Source organism: Chaetodon auriga, chromosome 16, assembly GCF_051107435.1.
Source record: "Chaetodon auriga isolate fChaAug3 chromosome 16, fChaAug3.hap1, whole genome shotgun sequence".
Classification (NCBI taxonomy): Eukaryota; Metazoa; Chordata; class Actinopteri; order Chaetodontiformes; family Chaetodontidae; genus Chaetodon; species Chaetodon auriga.
The window spans coordinates 19,801,191-19,816,999 of NC_135089.1; the positions used below are offsets into that span (position 1 = coordinate 19,801,191).

Below are 15,809 nucleotides of genomic sequence, written 5' to 3' on the forward strand. Positions count from 1 at the left end.
AAGAATGATGTTTGTGCAGAGTTTGACACTTAGAGGCTGTTTTCACATCCATCTGCTGAGAGAGGAAAGTTTCATCTTACACAAATAACTACATATTCATTGATCCTGGAATTTGAAATGAGAGACAGGGAGTAGATTTCAATTTAAGGATTTCAATAAAATCATCGAACATTTTCGTGGAAAAACATACCAGGTGCAAATTATTATTCTATACATCTTAAAACATGTCCGGAGGGGATCTTTAAGTGTAATTTACAGGCCAGCTGATTCACTCTGTCCTCCACACTGTCTGTTTATACTGTTGTGGAAAAAAAACACCCAGCTGGCTTTTTTGTCCGTGGGCTCAGTTTAACATCCGTGCAGGTCACAGAGAAAAGTCAGTGTGACTCACTGCACACAGAGACCCGGTCTAGCTCTTGGCAAGCCACTGGAGGGTGCAAATCCTTGCTGTAGTAAAGCGTCTTGTAGTTCCCTCTTATACGGGCCTGGCCTCCTGGACCCGTCTGTAATTGCAGGTCTGTGTAACACATGGGCATCTTGTTTGTGCATAAAGATTTAATTCAGCACCCTAACCTTAAGTTTGCTTTGATTTCCTCTTTAAGTAGATTCAAACAACATTTGGCTACACAGCATGAGTTTGTATTGACTGATACATGGGCATTACATTAAAAGATGCACAACAAAGCCAGTTTGTTCCCTTTGTACTGTATATATGAAAAGAGAAGGCTGCATTTATGCACTGCTGTTGCAACAACACACGTCACGTTCACAGCCAGTCGCTCTGTCCAGGTTTTTCTGCAGGCAAAGAGAACTAATGTGGATAAAATGTTGGCCACAGAGTGTTCAGAGTGTGTGTATCATAACGTCCCATTGACCTTCTCTCTGATGCCACCGTGACCTGTCACTGCAGGACATTCACCATGGCAACGGCACCCAGCAGGCCTTCTACAGTGACCCCAATGTCCTCTACATCTCCCTCCATCGCTACGATGATGGAAACTTCTTTCCTGGCAGTGGAGCTCCTGAGGAGGTACAAACACACACACACACACACGCACACACACAGACACGCTGTGAAACCCCCCATTCATCCTCCACACTCCACCAGCAATAATAGTTTATTTTTATAGTTATGTTATTCAACCATAATCTTTGTTTTGTGATCATCATAAAGGGACTGCAACTAGCATTTCATTACACGTCCCCGTAATGCACAGAGACAAATAAATAAACCTTGTACCTTGTACATGTCCTGTGAGTTGAGAGTGATCTCACTACAGCACAAGTGTTTCCTCTCATCACTGTACACCCACTGGAAACACAGCCTGTGATTCACACACTCACTGGGACTCACTCTCTCTGACCTTTAGCGATAAGATGAATTTCCCTCCGGGGTATCAGTAGTGTGGAGATGAGGCCAAAATGCATTTTTGCAAAGCAGTTCAGCAATGATGGCGATACTGCCTGTGTGTTTAAAGGTGCCCACAGTGACGCTTTCATTCAGTGTGTCTAAACAAAACATTGTATGTGTCTTTGATGTCTACGTCTCCTTCCCTGCCTTTTGCTGGTACATTGCTACACCTCTCGCTGTGTTGCTGCCACCAGCTGACGATCGGTGGAATAGCACGAAAATTCAGACATTTGCCTTAGCTGCAGCTTCACTTTCTTCTGCTGATGAGCCTCCTCTGCATCTTATTTCACCTCTTCACCTGTTTCGTCTTTCTTCTTTGTGCACATTCACATACATGATCATCCATTTGTGTGTGCCGGTACGACAAGAAATACAAACAAAACAGAGACCTGCTCATTAAAACAAAACTCCACAGTAATCAACCACTTCGTACAATACCAGTGGCAGCTGGTGATTATTTCCCTATGGGTACTGAGAGCCTCAGCTAACACACTAGCAACGTTGTTGTTGTCTAATTTGGTGCTCCAGCTGTAGGACACATTTACTCAGCAGGTGAATCAGAAACGCAAACACTCTCCATCCAACAGCTGTCTCTTTGCTGTCTGATCAAAAGATCAGCAGGAAAACAAAACAAACCTTTGAATTCAAGGTGAATGCTGAATGCAACTTATCTAATTAACTTGTTCATACTCTGATTTTCTGCTTAAAGGCCATCTGTGTATGTGATAATTACAGCAATGCAGATGTGCTATAGTGCATATAGAAAGTGGCTACAGCCGACAGCTCAGCCCACCGTGTCGTCTTGCTGTGCTCTCCTTTCTTGTCACCATCTGTTGGACTGGAGCAGTGAAGCTGGCACTGGCTAATGTTGTGGTAATGGATAGGTCTGACCTATGAGGCTCCTGTACTACTGCTGGATGTAAACAGGAAGTTGAAAATCAAATATCACAGTGTTTCCCTTCTTATAACACAAATATTAGACGTAATTTAATACTTTCTTTCTTAAAAGAGAACAGTTAGAGGTGTCTGTTGCTCAAGCAACAGCATGACCTTTGAGGGGGCTCTTGATTGGCTAGTCGGCCAATCACTCATGAATTCCAGTGTTTTATTGGTTTTATTGTGCTGTCTTCTGAACCCTTTTCACACCCATTTACTTGTATTATTAGAGTTTATTTCATGACTAAGATGGTGGCCATTAAGTATTTTTTAAATGCTTAAAAAGTACATTAATTAAGATACATTAATTTGCTCATTTCAAATGTGAAATAATCATTTGCTTGAAGTTTTGTGGCTACTGTGGTGCCACAGGTGCGCCCTCTGTAGTCCAAATGATTTATTGGAAATTAAATTACAAATATCAGTGGTCCTTTGGTCTTTATGATGTATTTTATACATTATTATTACCAACCTGTTCACACAGACACATCACTAAAGATGCACAATAATAACAACTCTCTCCCTCTCTGCAGGTGGGGTCAGGTGCAGGTGTTGGTTTTAATGTGAACATAGCGTGGACTGGAGGAGTAGAGCCACCAATGGGCGATGTGGAGTACCTCACTGCTTTTAGGTAAACATTATTACTACTGGGTCCTCATCTTTTAGATATATTTTTTAAATGGTGACATTATTATCGAGGTCAACAGAGACCTTGATAGAGAGAGAGAGAGGTGCAGATGCCTCTGTGGGAGTTAAAAATGTTTCAGCTTGCACAAAATATTATCTCTTCTAATCCTAAAGCAGTTTGACTCCACTCCATGAATGCACAAGAGGAAAAATAGAGGGTCTGGAGGAAAAACAGAAAGAGCTGCAAAGAGTCTGAGATCAATGAGACTCTGAGCTGTTACACTCGCGCCTCGTGCTGATGTTCACTAGTGACTAAATACTGGCCACAAAAAGTCCTCTGTGGCAAATTCAGTCAAATAAAGTCAGAAGAGAAGTTGCTTTGTGTTCACTATGAACAGACCTTAAGGTAAGACCATGCTTTAACATGTCCATTGTGTGTGTGTTTGTGTGTGTGTGTGTGTGTGTGTGTGTGTGTGTGTGTGTGTAGGAGTGTGGTGATGCCCATCGCCCAGCAGTTCAGTCCAGATGTGGTTCTAGTGTCTGCAGGCTTTGATGCAGTGGAGGGTCATCAGTCTCCTCTGGGAGGATACAATGTCTCAGCCAAGTGTGAGTACCACATTGGTTCCCATGGTGACCAGACCATGAACCCTATCTCATTGACATGATTGCCGAATAGTCTCGGTGATTCTTTCCTGACAGTGACTTGTGTGTGTTGGCAGGTTTCGGGCAGCTAACGCAGCTGCTGATGGGTCTGGCGGGTGGGCGTGTTGTTATGGCGCTGGAGGGCGGTCATGACCTCACCGCCATCTGTGACGCATCAGAAGCCTGTGTCTCTGCGCTTCTGGGAGACCCGGTGAGACATAGAGTCAGAATGTCAGCAATAATTATTCATGTTTTCATTTCAAACATGAACCATGTACCCTTTCTCAACCTGGAGGTGTTGGTCACCGTCTCTCTGAACAATATGGAAATATTCCACTGCCAGTAAGACCAGTAAAACAGCCTTTGGTACGCTTTGTGGTGATCTGACAAACGAGCAGCTAATGTAACTGCTCAGTACAACGGTATTGTTCATTTGAATGTTAAAGGAGCAGTTCAGCGTTCGCTCTCTTTTGGAGCGTTAGATGAGGAGATTGATACCACTCTCATGGCTGTGTGTTAAGTACAGAGCTGTCAGGACTCGGCTAGTTTAGCTTAGCTTAGCACAAAGGCTCGACACAGGGGAAAACAGCGAGCCAGGTTCTGTTCGAAGTGGGAAAATACACCGAATACCCAATTAATTAACATGTTGTTTGCATTCATAAAGAGATTACAAGCTGGATCTGCTTCTTGGCAAACAGCAGCTGGATGCCAAGTGCAGCATCCCAGTGAGGTTGCCAAGTTTGGTACTGTCATGTCTGTGTAGAGGCAGAAATCCCGCTCACTGACCATATCTGTCAACCTGTGCTACTGACCTTATGAGCCTGCCAAGTTTTCCCTTATTGATTTTCACTTTTGTCTCATAACTTCTGGTTGCCATTGTTGGCAATGGTAGACAAATATTAATCGTTCGGTCATGTGACCTGTCAGTACCGCATTCTCTGCAGATGTCAGGTTAAAAGAGACGATCGTGGGTGCAGTGTTACCACAGCTGTTAACTGGCTTACAACTAGCTCAGCTCATTTTACCAAAATTCTGAACAAGTCCTTCAAACACCACAGATCAACACATGTAGAGAAAGAAGCCTTCAGTCAGTGGTCTTATTGTCCTCAGTGAGACACATTTCACTGTGTTTGCTGGATGTTTTTTAGTTGAGCTCATGCATTTGTGTTAACACACTCTGTCTCTCTCAGTGTGATTCTTTGTTTCAGTGGCCTCAGGAGAATCCATGTCCAAAAGCTTGGGCCTCACTAGAGAGAGTCATAGAGATCCAGAGTAAGAAAAACACACACACACACACACACACACACACACACACACACACATACATACACAGCAAGTATACTAAGTGATGAGAGACCACAACATGCCTTGATGCTGACTCCATGTGTGTCTGTCTGTTCCTCTCTATCTCTGCAGGTAAACACTGGTCTTGTCTCCAGAGTTTGTCTCAGACATGTGGCCCCTCGGTACAGGATGGCCCCGTGGGGTCTCAGGGCCAATCGGAGGAAGAGGCAGAAACAGTCAGCGCCATGGCCTCGCTTAGTGTTGACGTTGAGCAGCCGAGCTCTGTTCCTGACAACACGGAAACCAGCAGGTCAGCAGTGCACAGTGATGGCTTCACGCCATCTTTAGGGGACTGAAAACCAGCAGGACGCAGAGCATAGAAGTGTGGTACCAGTACATGTGTCAGTCAGCCCTCAAGACAATGTTCCGAGTTTCATTTCATTGTTTTTGTTGTTTTTGCCAGTTTTTCTTTTCCATAGCAAGTGTTAGCTTTAGGGCAGCTAGACCAGCTGTTTTTCCATGTGTGCACAGAACAGTGTCATCTGCATACTTTTTGCTCTCACTACTGTGGGAGATCATTATCTAAATAGACTAAACAGGAGGGGCCCTGACATTGATCCCTGAGGCACACCCATCACTGCAATTAAAGTTAATTACATTAACTTTAAAGCAAGACACTGTAACTATGAACAGGACAAATCAAATTATGAGATAATGCCTGTAACGAAACAACTGTTTAGCATGTGTCACATGGTGTAATATTAACCTTTCAGCTCATGTTTTTTTAATCACTTGTCATGTATGTGCTGTTAAATGTGATGTTTGATTTTGACGTGCCCGCAGGTCCACGGAGGAGCCAATGGAAGAAGAGCCTGTATTGTAAGAGGAGCTTAAACAAGAACCACACAAGAACTCCACGCTCACCTCCTTTGGGCACCTCCTCTTCCTCTTCCTTTTCCTCTTCCTCCATAGAGTGTGTGTCGGTACACGCACACGCAGACTGGGATAGTGCTGTTGTGGAGTACTCCGGCGGGAGATGGTGGGGCCTGTGAAAAACATGGGCACATCTCTTTTCTATTGGTTCATCAGCCCAAGGAGGAGCAGACGACTTGTTAGCATCTCCATGGAAACCAGAGGAGTAGCGGATCAGCAAGGTGACGCACCTTGTGACCTGTATTCATTACCACCTGTACACAGCACCACTGAATTTGTCCCCTCCGTCGCCCACTCACTCTCCTGTCTTTCTATTTTGTCCCTGCTCCTCGGTTTCCACAGCGGGACGATGACTGTGGAAAACTTGAATTTAAATCCCGCCCAGACAGCAAGCAGACGACTTGTCCGTTTGTCTGTCACAGAGACGGGCTGAGCGAACACGGGGTTGGCTGGCGGAGGAGGAACAGCCTGTTTTAAAATGAGCAGAGGAGGAGGAACTAGGTGCCTTTTTTTAAGAAAAAACAACTCATCCAATCAGAAACCACAAAACACCGTCGCCGCAGCACCTCAGCAAACCAACCAGCCAATCAGGACTGAAGAAACACACTGATGCACACACACACACACACACACACTGCTGTTGTTTCAGTCGGTCAGTTCATTTTTGAGTCATTGTTTCTTCGTCTGGATGCCTTAATTTGTTCTTATCTCACTATTTAGCAACCTTGAGAGACGGGGGAGAGAGAACGATGAGAGTTGATATGAATCTATATTCAGAAATGTATTTAAACTGCTAAGAATTGTATTTTCTTTTAAATCTTACAATATTCATACCAGGTGTTCCCAACAGACTGAAGAAAAAGCTCTAAAGCCATCATTACACACTAGACATCTCCAGTAAAAGTCTCAATTGAATATTAATACAACGTCAATGATAATATTCAATCAGACTCTTATGGGCTCTGGTGAGTGTCTCAGGATCAGGCCTGTTTCAGCAGTATTCATTGTTTGAAAGATGTGTGTAATGAAACTGCATCACTTCAGACCGCCGCTCCTCTCTCTCTCTTTCACTTGTTTTGGTTGAGAGTCATGTGACCTGAGCCCCGTCCCTTCTTCTCTACAGGGGATTGTGGGATTGTGACACATTTTTGAAACACCACAACGACCACCATGTCCCCCTTATTTCTTTTTTTTTTTTTTCTTTTTTTGTAATATTTCCTGTTCGGTGTAAATACTGTCTCCTGTCCTGTTGCCCACAGTTACGTCACAGCAGACTCAGTGTGGTCACTTTTCTATATCTGTAGATACATATATGTATAAAAACACAAGATACTTTCTCTTTTTGTATAAAAAAAAGACAAAATAATATTCTATATAAATATATATATATATGTAAACAGTGTTTTATCCAATCAGATTGGACTTATGAATATATTCTATTTGAAGATTTGATGTTTTAAAGGTTTGGCTGTTTGACAGGAAGTAAGCACATGGTCTGATGTCATCAGGCCGCCACCTGTTTGTTTGTTTGTTTGTTTACAGATGTTGAGGGTGGCTGGATATTTTTGTCGTAGTAGTAGTTGTTGTTGGAGGCGAACAGCAAGCTCCGTTTCCTCTGGCAGGACCAGGCAGGCAGCGCTGCCCTCCACAGGCAAACAGCAGCAACTACAGGAAAGGAGATATTAAGGTCAAAGGTCACTGGGTAAATAGGTTGGTCCAGTGATGATGTATGGTTATAGTCCTACGGGGGTGTAGCTAGCCCCTCCACTGCTTATGTCATTCACTCGCCCTGATCATCCATATCACTGCTGAGTCACCAGCTCCTGTAACGTTTTAGTCTCCGACCAGCTCTTAAAGTTTGTTACAGCAACAATGTTCACAGTAAAAACTCACTAGATGGTCACAATGTTTAAGACGGGGGAGAAATACCAGATTAGGTGTACAGTAATAAAAAAATATATGACTTACCCTGACCAAGAAAGGTCATTAAACTCAGTACAAACCATCTCAAATCAAAGATGACACAGGAAGTCGCAGTGCGTTCAGAAGGCCACCAGTGGGAGCACAAGGTCTGAGAGATGTCAGAGAGGGAGCAGGAGGTGTCAGGGAACGCTTCTGTTCATTGTTTGTAGCTTTGAGACGGCGGTTCAGTCAGGGGTTACTCGTGGTCATTTTCAACCCTGACGAAAAGAGCAGGTCAACAGGCAGCAGCTGCTACCACAGTTTGGGGGGGGGGTCAGGAGAGGAAATGTCACCATTCAACCATTTTTGCACACAAGTGTGTATTGTTTGATATATTCAGCATGCAGTGCAAAATAAAAGTAACTGAATTCAGAGTTTGATGGAGAAGAGCTTTCTCGGTCAGGGCAGTGGGTCCTCTGTTAGTTTCTTAGTGGGATACATCTGATGGGTTCATACTTTCAACATTCTTGCTGTAACAGATTTGATGGTTGACCCCCCATAGGATGCTTTTCCTGGTTCAGGACTGATGGACTGCTGGTGATTCTATTGCAAAAAATCCTTTAATTGAAAACTTAATTGTCCTGGAGCTTCAGTGCTTAAAAAAAAAAAAAAAAAAAGACTCTTCTGACTGATTATGTTACAAGTCTCCAGCTGCAGTTAGACGTTGAAGACCGTTAAGCTATTTGTTAGCAACTTTCTTTATCAGAACTCATAAAAGCTTTAAAACGGATGAACGGCTCCAACATACTACCGAGAGTAATGTGGTGTGTTCACTGACCGTCAGTTTATTGCTCTTTTTTTTTTTTTGCGGTTTTCAGCACGAGGCCACCAGCTCCTGTTTTAGAGCTCTTCTTGGAGATCACTTCACAAACTGACAGATCACATCAGGGGGAGGTGGAAGCTACCGTTTACCACTTGGACAACAAAGGGTCAGAACTGGACCAATCTATTATCCACATCTACAGAAACTCACCTCAGACCCACTGCTGAGTCACTCAGTAAGCTGACTCTGTCAGACACTATCTTCAACCTCACTAAAGTCCATTTCCCGGGACCCTCTGTGGCGTAGCGAGTGTTGTAGCTCCCGCTGCTACCTCTGGGTGTCATCTGTTCAAAGCAATACAACACTGACAGGACAGCAGTGACTGGAACAGAGAGAACTACAATGTCCAGCTTTAGCACTGACAGCTTGCATCATTCATGGAGCTCCCTGTGGTTGAGTGCTGTTTGTGTGTATGATCTGTCAGGTGGAATGGACTGAGTACGGACTGATCGACAGATTGATTTATTGAGCTGTGTTTCCAGGCGGTTCAGTGTAGTCTTTTGTACTAATGTAAACACTAAGGCCATTTTGTCCATTATACCAGTGCTCAGTAATAGCAGCGCCTCTTGTTGGGGAGGTAGGGTGGTGCAGTTGGACAGATTCGCAACGTTAAGATGGAAATTAGCCATCGATCATGGTCGCTGTTGATGTCTGAGCTCGACTGGACGTGGTGGGACGAGCAAGCGGCAGCAACCACACCCGGAGAAGCCTGTCAGTTTCTAGCATTTTCTACCCCACTTCAAAATGCCTTAATATTTTCAACTGTTTTTTAAAATGACCACCAATCAAGTGATGGATTCAGATTGCAGAATGTGGTATTTTCCCTCTCACTGGAGCAGCATCACGTCCTCACAGAGGAACTGCAGCTTCAGACATCTTGTTTTCAACATGCATTCTGCTTTATTCTAACGGGGGGCTTATTTTTTGTAGTTTTGGTTGTCACTCCCACGAGCAAAATGAAACAGGATATTCACCAAGTTAATATGGGAACACGGGTAACATCGACAAAGAGAAGTTTCACACAGTCAGACACCCAGCTTTTAGTCCCGCAGACATCTGGAGCCTCAGCCTTATCAGCCAGATCATCATCATTTAAACACACCCTTTCATCACAGCCATGTTGCTGTGTTCCAAGATTTAAGCTTTCGTTACTTCAGTGACTCGCCAAAACTACAAAAATAAGACCCAAACCAGTAAACTCCCGGGGTGGCTGCTGCTTGGTCTTCCACTGCTGCCTCCAGGCACCCGTTCACGCTGTGAGCACAGACTGAAGCTTTCGAGGCCGTTAGAGTGCAGCTCAGTTCTGGTTAGCGCGCACTGACATGAGCGGGAGTTCAGAGGATCTACCGTGGTCGTCTGGAGGGTCTGAATGAAAAGAGGGGCCACCGAGAGAACCCCCTGCCCCGTGAGCTGCTGTGTGTCATCAGGGTGATGAAAGCCCCCCCCCCAGTCCAGAGGCTGCACAGCTCTACTGTTGCAACCACCCACACACACACTAAGGTGAAACGCACACTTTAACACACACACAGACTATTTTGCTACATGAGTTAATACTGTATATTTCTTGATATGTTTGATACTGTGGTGTACATGTAGTGTCCTGCTATGATGCAGTGTGGGGGGAGGGGTATCTTTGGACTTGTGGGTGGGACAGAGGAGGTTCAGGATCAGTGTGACCGTCACCTTCTCTCTCTCTCTTTTACCTCCTTGTGTTTTTGAGGGGAGACGTCCTCTCTGTTACCTTTCTCTCGTCCGGCTCGTGACCGAAAATTTGGAAGAAGCCGTTTTGTTGGAACTGATCACAAGCACATTCCTGACTATTCTCTGTCTGTGCTGTCGTTTGAATCCAGATTCTTTCTTGTTGCGACAATACAACATGTGTCTAGTTCTTGCTGACTCACATGTATATAAAGTGCATATATGTGTACACATGTGCAATACACGCTATTCGAGCAATCTATTACTGTGACTATTATTGATGATGATACTTGTCCCTTTTTCGAAGTTTCAGCCCGTTTTTTCTTCTTGTCCTGATTTCCTGTTGATGAATTGAGTTGCAGGAGCTTAAAAAGGGAAGAAGGTGACTCTTGTGATTCTTCACACTCAGTTTCATTTCAGGGGTTTGTGGACATTTTAATGAAGCTCTTTTTTTTATTACTCTCACTGTAATGTTGTGACGTTGATCCTGATTATCTGTTTCTTTGTTTTTGTTTTCTTTTTTTAAGTGGGCCTGTTGTTAAACTTGTCTGGAAACTCAATAAAGCAATTCACTGACTTCACGCTGCATTTCTCAATACTCCTAGAATCTGTCCAAAGGTAACAAAATCTGCCTGCCAGCACGTCTGAAGCTCCTCGGGACAGAGCCAGGCCAACATTTTGGCCGCTTTGCTGCCAATAAGGCACCGTACATGCGGTGGATTTTGGGATGGTGAACAGAGACATTTGCACAGTTACTGAGGAGATAATTTAATGATGCATTTATAAATATTCTACATGAGATTAGCTCCTCTCTCTGAACATCTGATCAAACGCTGTCAGTACATTGGAAAGCTTACTTTGTGCAAAAGGAAAACACAATGTGGTCATCCTAAACCATTTTTTCAGCCTGCAGCTCCTACACACTCAGCTACCGAGGGAAACTCGCTGACTCATCGCCTTCTAATGAGAGTTTTGCTTTTTAAAAACAAGGCCGCTGTTCTCTGAAAAAGTCTGTTGTCAGAAAGTCCACACATGCTGGAGCTGAACTTGAATATGTCCTCATCTTGTGTGGTCTAACTCTCCGGTGAGTAGATCTTGATGAGGTGTTGCAGTTCGGTGGGGTAGCCGGTGACCGGGCAGCGGTGGTTGACTTTCACGTACGCGTAGATGCAGCGGTAACAGAAGACAAAGCCGGAGGTGGACAGCACCGTGGCGTTTGTGCGAAGCCTCCGGCACAGCGGACAGTTCTTCCTGTCGGAGCCCGGCTGAGTTTCTTCACCCTGATTGCCTGAGATGGGTGGAGAGTCCCGGCCGGTCTGCTCCTGCTGCAGGTGGAGGGGGGGTGGAGGAGCAGGCAGGGAGGTGAGGGTCTTCACAGTGCTCTGGTTGTCTGAGGAGTACCACCACTCCAGGAACTGCAGGAAAAAGACGCCCACAGAGAGGGAGGTGGAGAGGGACAAGGCCACGCCCCTTGTTGCTTGTGACATCAACCACCATGCTCTCTGCACCAGGCTGCAAACAGAAGAACAATGCATGGCGGGTAGTGGGTTTAATGTTTGTGTCTGACATCATGCAAGAACAGTTTTATATTCTTGACCTAAACTCCTGTTGTCTATTTCTGTGGTCTTCTGTTATGAGTGATTGACGATTCACCAAAACTTAACGGCACCAACATAACAAAATCCAGGCTGTCAGCTAGAAATGAGAAGCCTGCCTTTGTTGACTTGCTTTTATTAAAAAATTACTGTGAATTTCAATGATAAGTCTGCTACTCTTATCTCTGTAAACTCCATATGCACAGTGTGAGAATGGAAAGATTGACAGGCATGAGAGCAGAGCTTAATAAACAGTCATTTACTGCTGACCACTTTGCAAAGCCAAACAGCTGGTTTGTTCATTGTTTTCTTCCTTTCAGGCAGCCACTGCTTTTAGTTATTTCAGTACAGTGTGAAAATCAACCAGCAGTCCAAGGTTCTGATTTAGGTCTCTAAGGCCGGCTTTGCTTTCAGGTTATATACAAATCTGGCTTCCATCAATAGGATGGCAGAGCCTAACCAAACCATGACTCCACCATGAGCCTAGCACTTACCATTAGCATTTATCAACTTAAGTATGTGTAAGTAAGTAAGATGCAATTGGGGGTAACTGAGTCCTGCCTGTGGGAGCTGTTACAACCCTTTCTCCAACACCAGAAAATGTGTTTGAACTGAGACGTACCTCCCCACAGCTGGGTTGCCAGTTTTGCTGGTCTTCAGCTCCATGTCTCTGATATCTTGAGCATTAAGTCGTGCCAGTTTGACCCTGGCCAGCCACAGCAGAGGACTATGGGTCTTGGTGACTCCAAAGACAAAGAGCAGCTGCTGGCAGAAGACCCAGGCCTGCCAGGCCGAGCTGACGTAGGGGTAAGCTGCCACGGCTGCCCGGTACAGCCTCTGCCTCCTGGTCTGTGCCAACCGGATGGAGAAGTCCTCCTCGTCCCTCTGCTGTGCCAGCGTAGCCTCAAGCTTGGCCCGAAGGTACGGCACAAGGCAGAGAAGAAGAAGAGAACGCCAGTGTGACTTCCTGTGCAGCCCCAGATGAATAGGGAGTCCTCGCCCTCCTGAGACTCTCTTCAGTCCGTAGAAATTTTCAGAGAACGAGGAGCTGCAGTTAGACAGGAAGTGGTTCTGGAGGAGGAGGTCCAGCAGCAGGTAGAGCTCATCAAAGCGTCGCCACAGGAAGCCAAAATGGGACGGGTTGGACTCTGCCAGAACCTGAGAAGGTCACCAGTGCCGAGGTTGTTAGAGCCAAGGTAGAAGTATGTTTGCAGAGCACAGTTTAAGGCTGCAAGAGTAATCCAACTATGATCTCAGTCTCTACTCAGGCAATCTGTGCTCTCATTTTTATGTGACCATTCTGCAGTCTTTGTATTAGCAGGAATCATCAAAGAAACGCAGCCAATTTCTCCCAGTGCTGCATCAACATATGACAAGTGTGCATCACGTTCTCTTCCTTGAAATTAGCTTTTCATTAAGATGCATGGAAGCGATGTACTAATTTTCACATTGTTTGTCTGTATGAAGATAATATAGATTGCAATAAATCTTTTGTCATTACAAAAAAAATCACAGTCTCAATTCAGAGGCAAACGTCATGATTCCGATTTCCACCATAACTGTGCCACCCTGGCACAATTATACACAACCTTTTAAAAAAGGCACCTTCATTCGCTCACCTTGATGGCGTGTCTCAATGCTGGTCTGACCGCCTCCATCAGAGACTCCTGTGCCAGGACCTCAAAGATGGATGGCTGCTCATTCGCAGCGGTGGAGGTCAGATGGGCTCCAGCCTCCGCCATGGCTGCTGCAGAACTACAACACAAAGAGATGTAGTTTGCAGCACAAGGTTAACTACTGAAGAACCCTGGAGGAATGGCATGCAATGGCCCCAGTTTTGCATCTCTCACGTATTGGCATTAGACACAAAGCTATGCATGGGTTTTTCTCCCTGCTGGGTTGTTTTAATAACAGTTACCCCTGTTTTTAATGTTTAATCCTCAGAGACCACTGAACTGACCGTTCTGTCACCTGAACGTCTAGATAAAAGAATTCTTCACCTTCAGAATTTAAGAAATGTTTTACTTATTATGACAGGTAAATATAGAGAACTTACTGTAACATGTGTAACTTTTATATAATTTTTACATTTGTATATATGTAGGAGGATGTTAATATGCTATTTATGAGGAATCAGTGGTGGGTTTAAATTTAGTCTCTGACACAGAGATTAAGACAACCCAGACTCAGTTGCTCAATAACAGCTTACGTGTATGTCACAGCACACATCTGTCACATCTGTCAAAGTAAAACGTGAAGTAAACTATACTGTAAAATGTAAAAAAAAAACAGTGTGCAATGATGGCAGCCACAACTAGGTCGTTTGTCTCAAACACAAATGTTTTTTCTTACGGCTGTCTTTTGAAATGTATTGCAAATGACAAACAATACAATTCTTCGATAATCCTTGCGTAGAACTCTAATAATTATTGGTGCAAAACGGCGATGACGGCATATATTCAGAATTTTAGTATCATATTTGTCCCACTCATGGAGGCGTGCAGGTACCAATGACCTGTGCAAAAGGGTTAAAGGTCACTAAAAGTCCATGTCAGCCTCAAACAAAGCAGGCTAGTTAAACTCAATTCAAGCTAAGACCAAGAACAAAGCAGCACTGGTTACACAGAATAAATATAACAATAACAAAGGCAGGCGGGGTTACTATGGCTCATTTACGCAGCCATGTGGTCAAACTTCGACAACATACCTTCCTCTGTTAGCTGTTAGTTAGCAGGACCGCGTCGCTGACGTTTCCTGGAGTCTTCTTCGGCTTCATTAACATCACACACCCGTTTAAAAACACTTCACGCTGCGCTGAACATTACAGCAAAAACAGAGAGACTGCATTTTCACCATTTCTCTTCTGCTACTGACCGTACGGTTTCCACAACAACCGCCACTTCCGTATTCAGACGTTTGCGTTTATTTCAACGTCATGACGCAGCCGCTGCTACGCATTTCCTGCGCTTCACAAGCTGTGTCCCAATTCAGGGTCTGCATCCTTCGGAGGATGGATTTGAAGGCCGATTACGTCATAACGCTGCGCGAAGGCTGTCCCAATTCGTCCAAATTCGAAGGATCCTCCAAATGCAGCCGACAAATGCGTCCTCCTTTTCCCTGTATTTGGAGGATGCGTCGCTACTATCCTTCACGGCCTCCCATATCCCAAGATGCTTTGCGCACCGATTGTTTTTTTTAATAATGGCGACCTGTTGATATGAGGAGCTCAGTTAACAGTTAGCCTTATCAAAACTCTTCACTTACAAATGTTACAAGCTCGTATGTCAACTAATATCTTATTTTGGGTGAATACTCGATTGTGATTGGCTGCAGGGTCTCCGTTAAAAAGTGTTGTAGCACAACTATAAAAAAGTTCCGGTCAAATAGCCTGATTGTTCTAAATTTTTGCGCTGGCTCAAACGCTAGTTGGTAACCGTGGCAACAGAAACTCAGAACATACGTTATTTCACAGTTTATTTATCACAACGGCAAGACAGTAGACAACATGAGTGATTTTATAGTTTCCTTTAACCACATTTAATGATCAGAGTGAATGGTGGATAATATTTCTTGCAATAAAAATGATTTAGGAAACTATCTGTGGACTTTGAGTCTTTGAAACAAAATTTGGCATCATCCTCTGGACACACACAAGTGGTAAGAGGTGCACTTGCCCTCTGAAACGATACTTTGTATCACGTAACATAACGTTAAGCAATCATGTCACTTCCCTCCACTGATTAGGTCTAATATAACAGTTGCGCCGACCGAGCTGCAGGTTCTGTGGCCAGAGCCGGTTACCTTGGCAACGCGTCACAACGAGCGATATTAAATAGTCCACTCAGTCGATTTTAACGGTAAAAAAAACAAGATTAACGTATTAATAATTGACTTAATA

The 15,809-nt window shown here is 44.3% G+C and overlaps 2 protein-coding genes across 9 annotated transcripts in view; one reads left to right on the forward strand and one right to left on the reverse strand.

The window, feature by feature from the left end:
- hdac5 (histone deacetylase 5) overlaps positions 1-10,893 on the forward strand; it is a 58,069-nt gene extending 47,176 nt beyond the window's left edge. For 7 of the 8 annotated variants that reach the window (XM_076751662.1, XM_076751663.1, XM_076751664.1 and 4 more), the window contains 7 exons: positions 911-1,030; positions 2,881-2,978; positions 3,462-3,580; positions 3,694-3,827; positions 4,807-4,888; positions 5,033-5,210; positions 5,744-10,893. In XM_076751662.1, the coding sequence (XP_076607777.1) occupies positions 911-1,030; positions 2,881-2,978; positions 3,462-3,580; positions 3,694-3,827; positions 4,807-4,888; positions 5,033-5,210; positions 5,744-5,783 (771 nt within the window). In that variant the 3' untranslated portion in view covers positions 5,784-10,893. The remainder of the gene's footprint in view (positions 1-910; positions 1,031-2,880; positions 2,979-3,461; positions 3,581-3,693; positions 3,828-4,806; positions 4,889-5,032; positions 5,211-5,743) is intronic. The other variant, XR_013078286.1, reaches the window with a different exon arrangement.
- A 176-nt stretch (positions 10,894-11,069) lies between these two features.
- Positions 11,070-14,821, reverse strand: pex12 (peroxisomal biogenesis factor 12). Its single transcript, XM_076751665.1, has 4 exons — positions 14,619-14,821; positions 13,531-13,666; positions 12,534-13,069; positions 11,070-11,828 (listed from the first exon to the last, which is right to left on the reverse strand). Exons 2-4 carry the CDS (start codon positions 13,651-13,653, stop codon positions 11,390-11,392), a joined length of 1,098 nt encoding a protein of 365 aa, XP_076607780.1. The 5' UTR covers positions 13,654-13,666; positions 14,619-14,821; the 3' UTR covers positions 11,070-11,389.
- Positions 14,822-15,809: the final 988 nt, after the last annotated feature.

Excerpts from the sequence above, each read along its gene's own strand:
- pex12 (XM_076751665.1), bottom strand. The coding sequence starts at position 13,653 with ATGGCGGAGGCTGGAGCCCATCTGACCTCCACCGCTGCGAATGAGCAG. Across the intron at positions 13,070-13,530 it reads CATTGAGACACGCCATCAAG|GTTCTGGCAGAGTCCAACCC; the intron begins GTGAGCGAATGA and ends TGACCTTCTCAG. Across the intron at positions 11,829-12,533 it reads GGCAACCCAGCTGTGGGGAG|CCTGGTGCAGAGAGCATGGT; the intron begins GTACGTCTCAGT and ends TTCTGTTTGCAG.